General features: G+C 41.0%; 1 protein-coding gene and 1 pseudogene across 2 annotated transcripts in view; one reads left to right on the top strand and one right to left on the bottom strand.

Moving 5' to 3' along the window:
• Nucleotides 1–1,349: 1,349 nt before the first annotated feature.
• LOC309978959 (N-acetyltransferase 8-like) lies at nucleotides 1,350–1,972 on the top strand (annotated as a pseudogene). The gene has a single exon. The product of its transcript is annotated as an N-acetyltransferase 8-like (transcript).
• A 1,107-nt stretch (nucleotides 1,973–3,079) lies between these two features.
• Nucleotides 3,080–20,009, bottom strand: part of LOC309978958 (centrosome-associated protein ALMS1-like) — a gene marked incomplete at its 5' end in the record, with an annotated part of 72,341 nt that continues 55,411 nt past the window's right edge. Inside the window, 7 exons of the mRNA XM_082865791.1 lie at nucleotides 3,080–3,299; nucleotides 4,535–4,634; nucleotides 10,641–10,704; nucleotides 12,856–13,039; nucleotides 14,094–14,323; nucleotides 14,781–14,984; nucleotides 16,726–16,843. Coding sequence (XP_082721917.1) covers nucleotides 3,255–3,299; nucleotides 4,535–4,634; nucleotides 10,641–10,704; nucleotides 12,856–13,039; nucleotides 14,094–14,323; nucleotides 14,781–14,984; nucleotides 16,726–16,843 — 945 coding nt within the window. The remainder of the gene's footprint in view (nucleotides 3,300–4,534; nucleotides 4,635–10,640; nucleotides 10,705–12,855; nucleotides 13,040–14,093; nucleotides 14,324–14,780; nucleotides 14,985–16,725; nucleotides 16,844–20,009) is intronic.

Here is a 20,009-nt window from a genome sequence, read left to right as displayed (position 1 = left end):
TTACAGCGAGCAGCCTGCATATCTGTATCTGGAGGCCCTTCTTTTGCCTGGACTGCTGTGCTAGCCTCTGGGGGGAGGGGGATATATGCTTCCATTCCTGGCTCTTCCAATCTATTTTCCACATATAGCCAGAGTAATAGACACACACCACACACCCCACCCCTACCTCTGGTTATGTTACTCCCCAGCTAAAAGCATAGCAATGGCCTCCTGGTGTTCTTGGAATAGAGTCCAAACTTCCTAACCTGGATGATAGGCCCTGCATGGCCAGGTCCCTGCTGCCCTCATCCAGCTGTGAAGCACCTTGTGTGCTGAGCCAGGGGACTTGGACTCTGGTCTGTGATGACAGAGCACAGGGTGAGGGGCAAATTCCCCAGGGTCATACCAGCTGTGTGGAGGGGCTGAGGGTGGACATCAGAGAGCACCAAGGTGCTGGGTGAACTGCCATGGTGTGGGGTATAGGCCATCCACAAAGGCAAGGACTCCTGAGCTGTTCCAGACCCTGCGTACCCCCCCAGGTTAATTCCCCAGTGATCAGAGAATGCGGAATGGACTCCCTGCTCCATCATAGCCCAGCTACTTGAGCCTGGGATTTATGATGAACAAATATCCAGGAGCTGGCCAATGAGGTGCCATCCAGGACCTGGTCCCTGGAAGTGGAGCGTGCCCTTGCAGTCTCTCCTGGATGCCAGCTGGAGGCTGGGGGCAGCGGCTGCCCTGGACACTCAAGGCTCTTGTGGTAGCAGGTGAGAGGCCATGGGTGGAAGGACAGTGTTCTTAGGTGTGGCCTGGAGCTCTGGACCCTCCTCTGGCTCTCAAGGCTGGTCTATTTTTGGTGTTTGGCTCTTATGCCACCTCAGCAGCCTGAAAATTTGCAAACAAGTGGGAAGAAGCCGTTGTTGAAACTTGTACGTGGAAACACAGGACTACTGCAGTGTATGGTCCCTAGGAGAGGGACACATGCTTGGCTGCTGCATGGTGCCACCCCAATGTATGGAGAAGCTGAGAGCCAGGGAAAGGGGAACGAGAGAGAGGGGAGGGTACTTCATAACCAGAGATTTGTATATGTTATTAAGTCCTCTAAACAACTTCAGAAGGCAGGTTCTTGGAGAAGATTATGTAACATGCCCAAGGTCATGCATGGAGACAGGACCAAATGCAGACCTTTCTGCTGACTCTACACCTTCTCCCAGTGATTGTGGCCTATTTCCTCTTGGGTAGAAGCAGAAGGACACATCCTTGAGCAGGGTCATCCCCGGTTCTGGGGGGTGGGAGGATAAGCCACTCACATGGCTGCTTCTCTCTCCCCCAGGGCTGCCAGGAAGTCATACAGGGACTCCTACCTCTCTCTTGAACTTTGAGATCCAGACACAGAAGTCTTCCATGGCTCATCAAATCCACAAATACCAGGAAAATTATCGCAAATGGGTCGTGGGCTTGTTCTCCAAGGTGATGACCGAGCACCTTCCCACAACCTTCCACCACATCCTAAAGCTGCCCCGAACCCTTGTGCTCTTGCTTGCGGGGGCCCCTTGCCCTATTCCTGGTCTCTGGCTCCTGGGTCCTGACCTTCGTGGCCAGCCTTGCCCTCCTTGCTGCCCTGAGGTTTCCTGCCAAATACCACTGGATCCAGTTTGAGGTCATGTCTTTGCACAGACATGTCTGACATCACCAAATCCTACTTCAGTGAGAGTGGCTCCTGCTTCTGGGTGGTTGAGTCTGAGGGGCAGGTGGTGGGCATGGTGGGAGTGCTGCCCATTCAGAAGGCCACCCTGTGGAATGAGCAGTTGCAGCTGCTTCACCTACGTGTGGCCCTGGAGCACCGCGGTCAGGGGATAAGTAAAAGCCCTGGTCAGGACTGTCCGAGTCTGCGTGGCACCAGGGATACAGCAAAGTGGTCCTCAGCACCAGCACACTGCAGTACTCTGCCCTGGCCCTTTACCAGCGCCTCGGCTTCTGGAAGATGGGCTAGTTTTTCTTCTCCACAAGCTATAGGCTAGTTGCTGTCTCTGCAATTCAATTTATCTACCGTCTCCCCTCTGCTCAGGTCTCTCGGGCACTGGAGCAAGGAGGGGGCCCTATGATCTGTGTCGTTGTGGATTAGTTAGGAGGGATCGGCTCTGCTGCAGTAATAAGCAAACCCTGAAGTCTCACTGCGACGGCACAGTAAAAGCTTACTGCTTGTTCACATTGGAACCCGATGGCCTTGGTGGTGGGGTGGCTCTGCTCATTCAGTTTTTGGAGTTGCTACTGTTTCATTTATCTAGTGCCACGAGAATGTTGCATAAAAAAACCACCACAAAATAATGATAAACATTTTTTCAGCTCATGAGTCTGTGGGTCAGCAGCTTAGGCTGAGCTCAGCTGGGCCACCCCTTAGATCTCCAGGTGTCATGCCCTGCCTCTTCAGTGAGAGGAAATGCGAAGTCATGTGGAAAGGGTGAGGAGAAGGAGTGTGAGAAGAATCCACGTGAGAAGGATCAGGGCCAATGATGCCATCAGTCTGCTATGGCCCCAAGGTCTCTGCTGAAGGGCAAGAAGGCAGCCAGGGACAGAGTGTGGGATTTGACATGGACTAGGCCTAGAAGTGGCACAACCCCACATCCCACTGGCCAGGGCCAGGTCATGATTTAAATCAAGCTTCTGTTGCCTCTTGAGTTTTGTCTACTAAAGGCTAACGGCCCCGAAGGAAGCTGGAATGAGGCTAGGAGGTAGCTCTGGACCCAAGGCACCTGTGTCTGCTGAGAGTCTCTGGGCCCACCTGATGGCTACCCTAACCAGACACTGCCTGACACCAAGTCAACAAAGGGCTCTCACCATGTTATGCTGCATTTCTTTTCCTTTACTGGTGCTTTTAGATTGAAGTTCCCCACACACCTCAGGGAGACACTGCATAGCTCCCTGTACCTCTACAGATGGGAAATAACCCTCTGCTGCTTGCTTTACTATGAGTCAATCAGAAGTTATTTTCTATAAAACCACATACAAAAAGGGACTTACTCTTGCCTAGAATTAAGATAATACCATTGTAACAAACGTCCCTGTGGGCAAGGCCACTGTGGAGAAAGTATTGCTCCTGAACCATTAATAATCTTAGTCATCATTCTACCCAAGACTCTTCAGAAGGTTACTACTTCTAAACTACACATGGACAACAAGATAAGTTTTATTAAACCAGACTCATAAAAGTAAGGATTGTGCTCCTCCAGGCTGATAAAATATAATTCCAAGGCTCTGAGGAAAATATTCTTATGTCAGTTCCAAGGAACTTTTCTCCCCAAGAGTTGATTGGTCAGTTTCTGTGGAAGAAAAGAAAGGCAGGAAAGAAGTTAGATACTCTTGCCACTAGAGGCAGACAGCCACTCTTTACCCCAGACATGTTGCTGAAGAGACCAGTGTTGTTCTCCCCAAATCTTGTTTATCTTCCCCAGCTAAAGAAACGATGGTAATTATACAAAAAATACTTCCTGAAGTGTTTAGGGAAGATGATCTGTAGTCTATTATAGTCTATACAGAAATATAATATTAATATAATCCTAATAGACTAATCCACCTATCAGTTCACAAACACACAAGCACAATAAGAGGCCTGGCCTTGTGATGCTGACACACCAGACAGGCCATGTAGTGCCTGGGGCGTCCCCACTTGAGGGAGTCCAGCCTGAGCTGCAGTATGTGCTCCAGAAGCAGCTCTCCAATCCCACATCGGTCTGATATGAACTCATCTCTTGGTTTCTGACTTTCAGAGTCCTCTGGGGGTGAAGTGAGGGGGCTGGGAAAGAAATGAGAACACTGAAGGATCTGGACCTTCAGGCATGGTAGCCCATCTGCTTTCTCAAGGAATTCATTGGTATCAAGTCCCCTGGCCTGTGAGGTTCTAAAACTTGCAGTACCACTGATTCTACTGGGGCTGTGGGCAGGAAATGGTAGTGGCTTCAAGGCTCTGAGTACCCAAACTGCCAACTTGTATGCTACACTTGGACATTTTCCAATTTATTTAAAAAGTTCTAGTGGTGTATGATTCACCCATAAGGGGCATAAAACTATCATTTGGGACTCTGGATGAAAACTCATCAGATGTGGGCATTTCCAGCATGGCATCTAAACTGACAGCCAAGTATGAAATTTGGTTTCATTCCAAATGTATGCCTGGAAGGTGCCTTATTTATTTATTTATTAAACAATTTTAAAACATTAAAACAATTTTTTTTGGCCGTGCCGTGAAGCATGTGGGATCTTAGTTCTCTGGCCAGGGATCAAACCTGTGCCCCCTGCAGTGGAAGCACTGAGTCTTAACCACTGGACCATCATGAAAGTCCCTGGAAGATGCCTTTTTTAGATTTGCCTTTCTAGATTTTCAGATTTGAAGTCTAGTTACAGGTGCTTTTATCTTCTAAATTTTAGTAGTGGTATAATGCGTTATGAGCTTAAGTTCACTCTCCAAATGTGGTTAATTCAAGCAGGTCAGATGTGTTTTTCTCAATTTCTCTTTCCCCTGATAAACCTCATCAATCCTGCTCTAGGACTGACTGACCTTTTTATATAGCTGGGCTCGCAGCCGATACGACTTATATTCCAATCTCCTCTTTTCCTCTTCTCTCTTTTTCTGTACTTCTGGAAGCTGTTCATAAATCCTTAGAAATGGCATCGATGGAAAGACAGAAAGCAGTGAGGCCACCTGACCACAGAGGCACACGATCACTCCTCCCCACATCTCCCTAAGCTCTACTGCTCTCCAGGCACTCAGTCCCTCAGACAGGCTGTGGGCCTGTTGTGTGTCCAGCTTCCTGTTAGACACTTGGACACAAAGAACCCTGGCCTGGAGTGCTCATGATCTGAAAAGGGATACAGATAAAAATATAATAAAATCCTGCTAATAGTGGTTACTTATGGGAAAGAAGTGGAATAAGGGGTGGAGATGAACTTCTTTTCACTCTATATGGAAAAATGTATGGTTTCAATATAAGATAATGATTTTGTATTACTACCATATTTTTAAGCATGAAAAATAATGCAAAAGAAAATACAATAATCGTCATATCTACAAAATGCTACATAGGAAAAGAAACAAAACTTATTCTGATTGAAGGAGGTCAAGGAAGACCAGAGAGGAGACTAAGCTTGAGGTAGGTCTTGAAGAATAGTTAGGAGCAGAAAGGGGAGGTGGGGAGAAGGGAGTGTTGGTAAGAATGGAGTCAAGGCTTCACGGAGAGAGTGTAGGGGAACAGGAGGGAAGCAGATGGGGTGAAGGTCTCGTAGCCGTGTGAAAACCTTGGGCTCTGTCCTATCAGGGACTGGATGCCACTGATTTTAAGTAGGGAGGAACATGATCAAACATTCACTTGATAAATACACTCTAACTGGAAATAATGTAAATCTCCAACAAAAGAACAGTTAAACAAATTATGGGCTATAATAAAATTATTACAAAGCATAAAATGTTTCAAATAGTTTTTATGCTATGGGAAAACGTTCACAATACAATGTTAAGCAAAATAAAGCAGGCTACAAACCTGTAGATATAGTATGATAAACAATCTGGGGAGAAAGAAGTGTGTTAACACAGGTCTCTGCAAAATCCCCATAGAAACAGGACTAGTGTTAGTTATGTTTAGATGGAAGAATTATGAGTGACATTTATTTTCTTCTTTCTAATTTTTTCTATATTTTCCAAAGTTTTCTATAATCTGAAAAGAAAATCATTGATAATGATGCAGCGGCTCTGTGGAAAAGAGATTAGAGAAGATAAAGAGCAGAAGGGGGAGAAGAGCAGTCCTCCAAGAGAGGAGGCTAAGCCCGCATCAAGGCAGTGAGGAGAATGGGTTCCAGGGCGATCATGAAGGCGAGTCTCCAGGACGCACTAGCCGACTGCATGAACAGTGCGGGGTCACGGAGCTGGAGGCAATAGCTCCCCAGCTTTTCCAGTGGGTGAGTGGGTGGCCCAAGTAAGTGTGGGAGAGGAAAATGGGCAGTTCCACTTTGGACACAGTGAGGATAATCACTAAATGAAAACACAGAAGTGGAGGTCAGGAAAGAGACCAAAGAAGAACAAACATATATTTTTAAAAGTCACTGTTGATGAAAACCACAATGAGATAATACATCACATCTGTTAGAATGGCTATTATCAAAAAAATAAGAGATAACAAATGCTGGTGAGGAGGTGAGAATGTGCTCCGTTGGTGGGAATGTAAACTGGTGCAGCCACTATGGAAAACAGTGTGGAGGTTCCTCAAAACATTAAAAATAGAACTGCCGTATGATCCAGCAATCCCACTTGTGGGTACATATCTGAAGGAGATGAAATCATGATCTCAAAAAGATATGTGCACCCCCATGTCCATTGCAGCACTATTTACAATAGTGAAGACATGGAAACAATGTACGTGTCCATCGACGGATGAATGGATAAAGAAAATGTGATATATATATCTACATATAATGGAACATACATATAATGGAATACATATAATGGAAAATGTGATATATATATACATATAATAGAATAGCCATAAAAAAGGAAAAAAATCCTGCCATTTGCAACAACATGTATGGACCGTGAAGGCAATGTGCTAAATGAAATACGTCAGACAGAGAAAGACAAAACTGTATGATCTCACTAATATGTGGAATCTAAAAGCATCAAACTCATAGAAACAGAGAACAGAATGGTGGTTGCCAGGAGCTGAGGGATGGGGGAATGGAGAGATGCTGGTCAAAGAGTATAAACTTCCAGTTTTATGATGAATAAGTTCTGGGGAGCAAATATGCAGCACAGTGACTGCAGTTAACAACACTGCACTGTATACTTGAAAGTTGCTATGACAGTAGAGCTTTAATGTTCTCACTATAACAACAACAAGAAAAATAAAATGGTAATTATGTGAGGTGAAGGATGTGTTAACTAACTTTATTGTGGTAAACATTTTGCAATACACATGTATGTCAAATCATCACATTACATAGCTTAAACTTATACAATGTTAAATGTCAATTATATCACAGTAAAGCTGGAAAAAAAGTCACGGTTACAGAAGGGATAACAAAGGCCATTGGAAAAAGACGAGTTATCCCAAGGAGAACATGTGATGTGAAGAGAAAATCTGCTTGGGCCAGTAAAGGTTGTATTCTAGGGCTGGAAAGCTGGGAGTCGGGCTAATCAGAGTAGCCAGAAATTGCATTTTGTAAATGGATCCTTGAAAGCAATTACTACATACTATTGGGACTGTCTGTCTGTTCATGGTCTGGAGTCAACTATCTTTCATTTGTAGTACCTAGTCCAGTGCCTGGCGCATACCCAAATATATGCATTAATAAGTTAGTGAAAACACTTCTCTTAAAGGACACATTGGAAGAAATGCTTCAAGTTAAGAGAGTCAGGTTCTCTCTTCTCCAAATCTTTTCTTATCAGAAACGTTTAAACATCTTTGGTAGAGGTAGGTGATGGGAAAAGATGATGAGTAACACAGAGCTCCAGAGCTCCAAGTCCGCCACATGATACACCTGAAGGAGTGCTAGGTGGGGAGCCTGCTGCCGGACTCTAACCCCAGCTCTGGCCCTGATTTGCTGGCAACCTCTCTCTGGGTTACAGTTTCCTAAAAGTTAAAGGTAGACTAGATGACCTTTAAGATCCCATTCAACTCTATGATTCTCACATGGAAGTAGATGGCTTCTTTGAAAGGGGGCCATATCAGAAATAAAATGGAACAGAAGTACTCTAATGAAAATGTGTCAATTTAAAACCTGTCTCTTCCTAGAAGATGGGTACTTAATCCACCCCTACAACTATACTTATATTTTAAAGCACAGATACCTTTCAGAAGATGCCCTACCTTCTTGCAGGCAAGCTTCATAGTCCCATATAGCAAGGACTCCTCTTGCTGAGGTGAGAGTGCTATTAGCTGCCACACAACGAACACTATGTAATTTCCATTAATTAAATTTTGTGACATTCAGAATGAAGCAATAATTCTCAAAGTTTTTGGACTTTCGACACCTTTATACTCCTAAAAATTGAGGGCAATTTTGGTGAAAGTGGATTTTATCTATTGATACTTACTGTATTAGAAATTAAAACATTTAAAAAGAATTTAAAAAATACTTATTTCACAACCTAAGTGTCCATCAACAGATGAATGGATAAAGAAGGTGTGGTACTTATATACAGTGGAATACTACTCAGCCATAAAAAGAATGAAATTCTGCCATTTGCAACAACATGGATGGACCTAGAAGGTATTATGCTTAGTGAAACAAGTCAGACAGAGAAAGACAAATACTGTATTACATCACTGACGTGTGGAGTCCAGAAAATAAAACAAATGAATGTATATAACAAAACAGAAACAGACTCACAGATACAGAGAACGAACCCCTGGTTTCTAGTGAGGAGAAGGAAGGAGGGAGGGGCAAAATAGGGGTATAGGAGTAGGAGATACAAACTATGTATAAAATAAACAAGCAACAAGGATACATTGTATAGCACGGGGAAACATAGCCATTATTTTGTAATAATTTTAAATGGAGTATAACCTATAAAAATATTGAATCACTATGTTTTACGCCTGAAACTAATATAATATTGTAAGTCAACTATACTTCAATAAAAAACTTGTTTCTTAATTTATTAAAAAAAATAAGCCTGTTACATGTTAACATATAAAATAAATATACTTTCCAAAACAAAAATAAGAAGAGTGGCATGTTATACATATTTTGCAAATCTCTTTAATGTCTGGTTTAATAGAAGACGGCTGAATTCTTATATTTGCTTCTGTATTAAGTTTGCTGTTATATGTTGTTCTGGTTAAAGTGTACATTTAAAAAAATCCAGTTTACACACATATGTAGTTGGAAAAGAAAAGAGTATTTTAATATTCTTTTCAGATAATTGCCGATATTCTTTTTTTTTTGGCTGCTCAGCTTTCGGGATGTAGGATCTTAGTTTCCCGACCAGGGACTGAAACTGTGCCCTCAGCAGTGAAAGGGCCAAGCCTTAACCACTGGACCACCAGGGAATTCCCTGATTTTCTTGATACTATACCAAATCTTGACAAGTGGTAGTTTAAATGTTGACATATTTACTTATATAATATGAAAAATATTACAATTATTTATGTCACTGCTGATATCATCAGAAAAGTCTAAGTACTGGGAGATAGTCAATCTCATAGTGGTAGACATAAGTTTTCTAGAATTCTATTCTTTACTTGAAAGTTCAGATTTTCTCTTTGGCAATAAATACTGTCAGCTGTTTTCCCAGAGAAGTGACAGATTCACTTCCTCATTTTCAAGAAAATATCTGTCATATACCCAATTTGGAATAATTAGTTTATCAGTCATTCTTTCAAGTAAAAGCTATGTTCCATGAAAAAGGCAGCTAGTTCAGCTCACTACACAAACCAAGGCTTTTCCTTGAACCAATCGTCGTATCTTGGTATGCAGCAGAAGTGCTTTATGTGTACTTCCATTACACTGCTGCCATGTGGCTGTGAAGAATAAAATGCCAACTAGACTAGCACAGTTTGGTCCACTGTCTCAAATAGTGCTAAGGCATCAGCAGTTTTAGTCCTCCCTTCATTACTTTTGCATCATCTGTATAAATGTCAATAGTTAAAAAGACACATAATATCCTAGTATTATTTTGAAATTTGTTTTGACCTGACAAATCCCCTGAAAGGGTCTCAGCAACTTCCAGAGGCCCATGGACCACACTTTGAGAACCACTTGATTAAAGCATCCCTTTGAAATACCTATAAGGAAATGGTTTACTAAATGGAGAGTAAAAAGATTTTAAGAGCAGAGCAATGTTTTAATTTACCTAAGATAATTGTTTTCAAGCACTATGCCAACTATAAAACTGTTCTTATTAAAGGAAGTCTCCAATGACCCCCTAAGAGGTAACCAACCATTAACTTAGTTATATGGCAGTCTCATGAGCAATATATGCATATCTCTAATTAATTAATTGCTAATAAATGCAAAGGCACAAAATTTCAAAAGGTAAAAAATTAGTCTTTCTCCAACCTCTGTACCCCAGTCACTCAGTTCCTTGTCCCAAACGCAACAACTATTACAAATTTTTTGGGTATCCTTCCAGAGATAGTCTATGCATATACAAGTATATGCATCTATGTAAGCACAAATACTTTTTTATTAAAGACTACAAATGGTGGCAGTGTACACATGCTTCTAAAACTTGATTTTCTTTTAAGCCTAATTTACTGTGTTTTGGAGACTATTCCCCTATCTCCCATTGTACTGGATACAATTCCTAGTAAAAGGATTGTCTAGATGTAAGGCCCCAGATATTTACTTTTATTTAAAAATATTTTTAATTTATATTTGTTTCTAACAAACACAAGCCTGATTAAGGCAAGCAAATTAGTGGCGATTCTTTGTCTTTTTTATATATGAGGCATCCATACCATGATCTGCTATTTTTCATTTCTTTTTTAGTGCCATAAGTGAGAAACTATTTTTATAACTAATTTTCTCATAATGTATTGTTTTTTGTTTTTTTTATCTCTCATAATGTTTTACCTAGAGCATAATGCCTTTATTCTGGGGCCAAGCTATAGCTCCTGACCATTTGGTGGCCTGATTTATACTTTTATAGTTACTTATTCTTTTGGCCTTACCATTTAGACCGCTGAATCATTTCCTTCTTTCCAACAGGCCTTTTCTTTTGGGCAGCCAGGAAGCCTAAGCAAAAGAAGAAGAGGTTTTTTTAATGGATTGTATCTTTTTTTTTTTAATTAAGGTATAGTTGATTTACAATATTACATAAGTTTCAGGTGTACAACATAGTGATTCACAATTTTAAAGGTTATACTCCATTTATAGTTATTATAAAATATTAGCTATACTCCCTATGCTGTACAATATGTCCTTGTAGCTTATTTATTTTATCTCTGAATCCCCTACCCCTATCTTGGCCCTCCCCGCTTCCCTCTTCCCACTGGTAACCACTAGTTTGTTCTCAATATCTGTGGGTCTATATCTTTTTGTTATATTTACTGGTTTGTTGTATTTTTTAGATTCCACATATAAGTGATGTAATACAGTATTTGTCTTTCTCTGTCTGATTTATTTCACTAAGCATAATACCCTCCAGGTTAATCCATGCTGCTGCAAGTGGCAAAATTTCATTCTTTTTTATGGCTGAGTAGCAGTGGTGGTGTCACCCATACCAGCCCCTAAAAACTGAAGGACCTGTGACTTGATTTATCTCTCTGTTTCCATACCAGCCCCTGAGAGCTGAAGGACACTTGCCCTGATTTATCTTTGTGTTCGTTTCAAAAGTACCTGGCATTTGGCAGAGATGTTTTGCAGCTGTACTTTGAGAGATACATGCTTTGAGAGATATATAGTGGTGAACTCCCCCAAACCGGTTCTGGCTGGACCGTAAGAACAAGCGTGCGCGGATGAAACCTGGAAGTGTCCAAAAGTTACCTTTGCTTCGTTACCATGCTATGATCTCTGCTCAAAGGGGACATTTGTACTCTGCTAGGCACAATCTGTGGCATGTGCAAAGGACCATGGAAGACTGTGCATGCCCTGGCTGGCCCCGGCTGCCCCTGAAAATCTCCACCCCTTTCCTCAAGCCCTAATGACCTATCTGCCTCCTAACCCTTAAAATCCCTTACTCTGCTCCCTTCAGGGAGAAAGTATCTTTAGAACATGAGCTCTCCTTTCTCCATTCCTTGATCAATGAATAAAGTCTATGCTCTGCTATGTCGAACCTGGTCTCATTCAATTGACATTTGTGACTCTAGGCAGAGGACCCATTGAGGGGTCCCCGACACTTAGGGGATCAGTAACAGGGGATTGTGCCTTAATAAGGAAGGCTGTGTTGCTCAAGAACTGTGAGAGGGAGCTGCTGGGACTTTGCGCCCCTACCCTGAGCTGGCAGTGCTGGGTGGTGAGTAATGGCCAAGGCCAAGGCCAGGGTTAGACTATGATGACTATGATAGCAGCCTGAGGCTTCTGAAGACACAACACTGTGGCACAGACTAGACAGTGTGCATTGAAACACTGACCAGTTTACAGGTAAGGCTGTGATGAAATCATTAGGTAGTACTTTATAGTTTTCACAGATGTCACATATTATTTTATTGAGATCTTACATCTAGCATAATTGTTAAGAGAACAGACTCTAGCGCCAGCTCACCAGGGTTCAAATCCCAGTTTAACAGGTGTGTAAATCTTGGGCAAGGTACTTAATCTCTCTTTGGCCCAGTTTTCTCATCTGTGAAACAGGGATATTCATAGTATCACCTCAGAGAGGCTCTGTAAGCATTAAACAAGAACAATGTCTGGGCAAAACATAAGAGCTATATAAGTATTTATTATTATTATTATTGCTACCCTATGAGGAAGGCAAGACTGGAATCAGCCCCAAGCCCCTCAAAACATTATAATTTTGGAACTAACTTGCTCATGGTGACAGAGCTGGTTTTTAAAAACACCATTCTTGGGAATTCCCTGGCGGTACAGTGGTTAGGACGCTGTGCTTTCACTGCTGAGGGCCCAGGTTCAATCCCTGGTCAGGGAACTAAGATTCCACAAGCCACGTGGCACCCCCCAAACAAAAACAAACCCAAACACCATTCTCACTGCACACTCTCACTTTTAAAGTGTAGTGACAGGGCAAGAGTAACTGGGCTTATTTGGATTGTGAAAGTGCTGAGAGCTAACTTGGGCAGGTTCTGCCACCTAAGGAGATTTGAGTCTCAACAAGCAAAAGGTCACTTTTTGATCTGTAACTAGCCTGGCACTGAGCAGTGCTGCCTTGCATGAAGCAGACCTTGCCCTCTCTACCAAGTCATAGGAAAGTGAACAGGAAGAGTATACCTCTCTTAGGGAGCAGGTGCATGGCGTCCCGGTGGCCCTGCCATTCTCGCACAGTGTTGAACAGTGCCTCCCGTTCACTCTGTAACATGTTCTGCAGCTTCCTCTCCTGGACTACTAACTTCAGGCGCTTTATCCGTTCCCCAGAGCGGGAGATGAAGTCAGGTCTGTGAAGTTGCAGTGATTCCTGAGGAGGAGAAAAAGCCCCCAACCTCACATTAATGATGTAGGCTTTTCTCCAAGGGCCTAGAAAAAACAGTACCTGCCTAACAGGTTTGGAAAGCCTGTTTGTAACTTATAGAAAATATCTAGAGTTGAAGAATTATATAACAACTCCCTGTGCGGGAAAGCTCCAGTAGGAAAATCAGAGGGATCAAAGAAATGCCTTTGGAATAAGCCAAGAACTAAGACTGTGGCAATTACAACTCTCCCCAGTGTTGATGGGATAAAGCTTGGCCCACTGTGCTATTTTTAATTTCCCTTCAAAGAAATACATCATTAAAAAAAAACATTTTCTGGACTTCCTTGGTGGTGCAATGGTTAAGAATCCGCCTGCCAATGCAGGGGACACAGGTTCGATCCCTGGTCCGGGAAGATCCTACAGACCGCGGAGCAACTAAGCCCTTGTGCCACAACTACTGAAGCCCGCGTGCCTAGAGCCTGTGCTCTGCAACAAGAGAAGCCACCGTAATGAGAAGCCTGTGTACAGCAAGAAGAGTAGCCCCCACTCGCCATAACTAGAGGAAGCCTGCGCGCAGCAGTGAAGAACCAATGAGGCCAAAAATAAAATAAATAAATAAATAAAATTTAAAAACAAAACAAAAACATTTTCTTTAGCTCCCCAGGTATTTATAAAGAAGAGAGCCAGTGCCTTTAAAACCCTGTGTTAAGCAGAAACAGGAGTTATGTAAATGCAGGAACAAATATAAGGCTGACGCAAACATCAGGCCTCTACTGCACTCCACGTGCTGGTATGTATCTACAAACCCAATGAGCAGCTACACAACATCCTCCCTTCTAGTGCCTTGCCCCAGATACTGAGGGTGATGCACGATTTATAACGGCTAACAGTAAGGCAGCCTTTGATTAATGAGTGTGAGAACAGATGAACTGTGGAGGTGCTAGAAACGAGGATCAGTTGACTGTACTTCAGAAAGCCAAGTCACAGGTTTAACTCTTTTGTATCTTGCCCCTTCTTCCTCCTTAAACATATGGCTAAAATTAACTCAATGTCATTGTACCTGTAGGGTTGCTCTCACAAATGGCTTCAGTGGATCTCTGCCTGGGCCTGCTAGTGAACTGTGGCTGTCCATGTGCTGTCCTTGCCAGTTCTGTTCCTGTAGTGGCTCCCTCCAAGGTGTGGTGTTGGTTACTGGTGCAAACCAGGAGACACCAGGGCCATGGAACTTGGGCAGGTTTTCCTTCTTAGGACCAGACTTCACATTTTCCACAGGAACAAACCATGAAACTCCTATAGGAATTATTTTTAAGAAAAAAAGAAGATTTTTCACTTTTTTCATCAGAGACGTGCATAATATAGGCTCTCAGGGACTCAGCTGTCAGCGGCCACCAGGAGGCCCTGGAGTCTGCTTAACTGCAGGTGTGACTCAGGAATTGTAGTGTTGGATGCAGTCAGCCCTCTGTATCCATGTACACGGGATCCTTGGATTCAGGGGGCAGTACTATGCCATCTTATATAAAGGACTTGAGCATCCATGGATTCTGGTATCCATGAACCAATTGGTTCTGTATCCAGAACCAATCCCCTGCAGATACGGAGGGATGACTGTACTTTGAAAATTTGCCAAGGTGGTGCTGGGGAAAAGATAGGGTCAACATTAAATCATTTAGAAACAAAGAATCTTAGCTTTGCAAAAGACTTGAAATTCACTAGTTTTTCTACTAAGAAAGCAGAATTAGAAACTGACCTTCCCAGCAGCTCTGCTTATTCTTCCTTAACTTTCTGTCCCCAGGATAACTGGTAAGGAGCCTTTTCTCTTCTATCTTTTCTTCTGACCAAGAAGTCACATCACTGTCCTCTTCTACTCTAGCCTCGCTAGAACTTGGAGTTGGGAAAGTCATTCCAACATCTCGAGTGTGTTTTCTGACACCATTCACAATCTCCAACGTACCTAAGGGGAAAGATCACAGCTATCTCTGGGAAAAGCCTTGGGACTTGGTTGGCAGGTATATTCAAGTCAGTAAGTGAAAACTTAAAATAACAACTAATCATTTATTTTCTATTCTGCAAAGAAAAGGAATTGAGAAGATCTATAATTTTCATATCTAAATCTGGTAAAATAGGGAATTCCTGGCGGTCCTGTGGTCAGGACTCCACACTTCCACTTCAGGGGGCACAGGTTCAATCCCTGGTTGGGGAACTAAGATCTCACGTGCCGCACAGTGTGGCAAAATAAATAAATAAATAAAATAAATAAATAAATCTGGTAAAATATTCAAAACAATCATTGAGACATATTTTTAACAAGTATCGTTATGTAAAAATATTTGTTGAAGATAGTGCTCTGAATGAATGCAAAAGACAACGCAAGCAGAGATGAAAGGCGATATAAACTGTTTTGGAATCATATTATTGTACTTACTACATCAAGCCTCTTCAAAGTTTTATTGTAATTTCGGTATGTGAGATTTTATATTTCCTTATTTTTTAGAACAAGTTAGAGTTGTATTTTCTCTTATTGTCATCAGAAAGTATCCTAACTATGATAAGTAATATACATGTTTTTCTTATTATGATACCTGAATAAGGAAGGGTAGTTTCACTATTACCATTAGAGTTGGATTTTTTTATTCCACTTCAGTAAATGAAAAAAATTTAAGCCTTCAAAATCGCAGGCTACTGCTTCCTCTTGGGTGGGGTGAAGGCGTATGAGGGAAAGAGAAGAGAGGGAAGACGAGGGTAGAGATAGAGAGATGGAGGGTGTGTGTGTCTGTGACAGAGAGAGAGAGGGAGAGAGGGTTTTCATTTGTCAGTTTAGATATTAGAGGGAAAGAACTACTAATATGGATTCAATGGGAAAAGGATTTCAGTTCTGGTCCCAAGTGAGAGGGACAGTAAGTGCTTATAGTCCTACTGGCAGTTACCCAGGTAAGGAAGAGGTTAACAGATGTAAAGACATGACTCGAAGGGAAAAATAATCAAGGGGCAAGTTGATTTCTGTGTTATAAAGTCAAAAGATATAGGAAGTCATAAAGTGAAAAGCCTCCTTCCCACTCTTCTTCTCCATTCATTAAGTTTTTAACCCTGTGATTCCAGAGAATTTTTTGCACACATTCAAGCAATTCTCTTCCTTCCTTTATTTTTTGAATACATGTAGTAGCATGCTATACACTATTTTGTACCTTGCTTTTTCTTTTTAACTATATATCTTGGAGATCTTGACGTATTAGTAGCAAGAGCTTCCTCATCCCATGTAGGACTTCATTATATGGATATACAATAATTTATTTAACAATTTGGCTACTGGTGGACATCTAAGTTGATTTTACTTTTTTGCTTATAATAAACAATACTCCAGTGGTTAATTCTGTACACTTGCCATTTTACACATATGCACTGTATATTTATAGGCTAAACTTCTAAAGTAAAAGTGCTGGGTCAAAGTAATTTTGATAGAAACTGCCAAATAGGGGTTGTACTCCCAATTTATATTCCTACTAGAATGTACCTATTTCCTTGCAGGCTTGCCCACAAACTTACTATCAAACTTAGATTTTTGTCAATCTGATAGGTGACAAATGGCATTTGAGTACAGTTTTAATCTTCATTTCTTTTTTGTGAGTGAGGTTGAGTATCTTACCATAGTTTTAAGTGCTACCTGTATTTCAATGGAAATGTTTAAATTAATTTACCTGCTTGTATGCCCTTATTTAACATATGTACATTTTGCTTGTTGCAAAGGGTAGAGCTCGAGCTCCAGAAACTGCTGGTAGAAGACGAAACAGAGTCAGAAGAAATATGGTCTGTCACCTGGAAAAACAAGAGATCCTGTCATCATTACCTGTAGTCAATGGCACAGTTACCCAAGGGATAAGAAAATACTATCACCAAGAGCCCTTTCTAATTCAGTTCAAACTGTTGAGATGAGGTTGCCAGGAAGCTTGTGTCGATGTGAACATGCTACTACACACTTCTGGATGGGGAGGGGGATGCTGCTGCAGTTGGATACAGGCCTGAGCTGTTTTAAGAAGGCAGGAGAGACTGGCTATGCTCCCAGGACTTGAAAAAACTCTGAAGAGGATGCAAGAGAAAGATTAGCCTGGTGTGCCTTCAGAGTGAAATTCTGAGTTGACACCAGCATAAAATTTTGATGAGAGATAAAGCAGGCAGGGGATAACTAAAGAGAGTGAGTGATGAACTGCAGAGAGTGCTTTCCAATAAGATCTGACTTAGAAACTTAAAGGGTAAATGCCAAAGACCTGAGAGGCGCCATGAGAAGTCCTGAGTGAGTGGAATATTGTAAAAAGCACTTAAAGATTTAGCCCAAAAGGTTGTTTTTAGCAAGTAGAGCAATAAAGGGAGTTGATGGTGGAATGTTAGTGGATGACAAAAAGATTACCAAAATATAGTCGAACAAATATGATATAAAATAGTATTTCTTAAACTTGTTCATCAGAACAATCTCCTGAGGGAGGGTCCTAACCCAGAACAATGAATTGGAGTTTCTAGGTGAGGGCTCTGGGCATCTATATTTTGAATAAATGTCAGATGCTTGTCTACTTAAACACATTTGGTAGAGTAAATTGAAGCCCAAGTCAGGAAAGGAAACAGAATATCTGCTTCCCTGAACTAGATAAACTATATTTCAGGGTCTTCAGGGAATTTGCAACAGATCCTGGAGGAGACAGGGCTGGCTATGTTAGATGTCTGGGGACAGGAAATACTTTAATTTTCAAAAAGATAAGCATTGCAAACTGCGGGGTTTAATAATGATGACCTGTAAAATTCTAGCATGGATCACAAATTTGATAATTTGCAAGCGTTTAGAGGTTAAAGAAAAGATGAGAAAATTTTAGCCAAGGTTCATTAAGGCTGGCAGAATAAGCCCTGCCGGGTTAGCCTTGTTTTTCCTAGTCGACATGGTCACAACTAGATTTGAATAAAACAACAAAATTTCTCATTATGTACTTGAGGGCAAGATGGAGTTATAGGGGTTGAAGGATAAGTTGGTGGAACCAGCTTTCCCATATAATGCACATCTGGGAGGGCTGAAAGTGCTGTCAGGATCCCAAATAATAACAGGCATGATAGGCCAAATCAAACAAGGGATAATTGTCAGGCCCTACACTTCAGGCAGAAGGAATAGCAGCAACTCTGAGGCAGTAGAAAAAGCTCTGAGTCGGGTGTCCAAAGACCTAAACCAGTCTCAGATCTTCCCTTTACTAGCTGTCTCTACTTGAGCAAGCCATAATCTCTGTGCCAGTTTCCCCATCTAGAAAAGGGAACACCTAAATTTCTGAAATTATAGAAGTGTTACAAAGAACAAATGATTTAGATTAAAAAATGTAAAAAGCTACTAATATAAAACTATGAGACTATGATGATGTTAAATCAATATGTATGAAAGGGTGGTGAGGAAGATCTGACTGGCAATCCACTATAATTTTTCTGCAGCTGTTTTTTTAAAAAAAAGAGAGAGAACACTTTATGCACTAAAATGGACTTTCAATATAGACTGTCAAGTACAAAAAACAAAGTTTGCTGCCATTTTTGTGAAAAGGGAAGAAAACATATGCAGTTACTTGCTTTTTATGTATAAAATATCTGTGAAAGAACAGAACCCAGATTGGAAAGGAAGAAGTAAAACTTTTTATTTGCAGATGACATGATGCTATCAGTAGAAAATACTAAGGAATCCCCAAAGTATTAGAACTAATAATAAGTTTAGCCAGATTGCAGAATAAAAGATCAACAAGATAAAAAAATCAGTTGTATTTCTATATTCTAGCAACGTGCAATCTGAAAATAAAATTAAGCAAAGAAAATCAGGGAATAAATTTATCAACATAAGTGCAAGGCTTGCACACCAAAAACTATATAACATTGGTGGGAGAAATTAAAGGTTTAAATAAATTGTGAGACATTACACATACGTAATTTAAAAATGGACAACAGATTTGAATAGACATTTCACCAAAGAAGATATAACAGTGGCCAATAAACATATGAAAAGATGTTCAACATTATCAGTCATTAGGGAAATACAAATTAAAATCACAATGAGATACTACTTCACACCCACTAGGATGGCTATAATAAGAAAGATGGGCAGTACTAAGTGTTGACAAGGAAGTGGAGAAACTGGAAACTTCACAAACTGCTGCTGAGAATGTAAAATGGTACAGATACTTTGGAAAACACTTTGGCATTTTCTTAAAAGCTAAACATAAACTTACCATATGACCCAGCAATTCCAGTCCTACGTATATATGCAAAAGAAATGAAAACATATGTCCACACAAAAACTTTTACAAAAATGTTCATAGCAGCATGATTCACATTATCCAGAAAAAAAAAATCAAACAATCCAAATGTCCAACAACTGGCAACTGGATAAACAAAATGTGGTAGAGCCATACAATGGAATACTAACCAGTAATAAAAAGGGGTACTGATACATACTATATAACAAGGATGAATCTTGAAAACATCATGCTAAGAAGCTAGATGCAGAAGACTAGATATTATATAATTCTTTTTACATGAAACGTGCAGAAAAGGAAAAAGGCAGATTGGAGGTTGTCTGGGGCTGGGAATGTGGATTGATTGCAAACAGGTATAAGGGACTTTACTGGGTGACAGAAGTGTCCTAAAACTGGATTGTGGTGATGATTGCACAGCTCTGTAAATTTACTAAAAAGAATTGAATTGTATACTTAAAATGGATGTACTTTATGGTATGTAAATTATACTTCGATAAAGTGTTTTAAAAATCTCTGTAAAGATTTGCAAGAACAAGTAACACTGAGTAGCTCTGGAAAGGAAAGATGGGTGCCTGGGAACGGGAGAGGGAAGACACTTTATCAAACACTCTTTTATATATTTTTAATTTTGTACCATGTATTATCAGTTTAAGAAATGAGAACAAACAACAAAAACTTATAAGGAAGAGTGTGGCAATAAAGGTTTAATGGTT

The sequence above is a fragment of the Leucopleurus acutus genome, assembly GCF_964270905.1.
Source record: "Leucopleurus acutus genome assembly, contig: HAP1_SCAFFOLD_433, whole genome shotgun sequence".
Lineage (NCBI taxonomy): Eukaryota > Metazoa > Chordata > Mammalia > Artiodactyla > Delphinidae > Leucopleurus > Leucopleurus acutus.
This window is presented reverse-complemented; position numbering and strand designations above follow the sequence as displayed.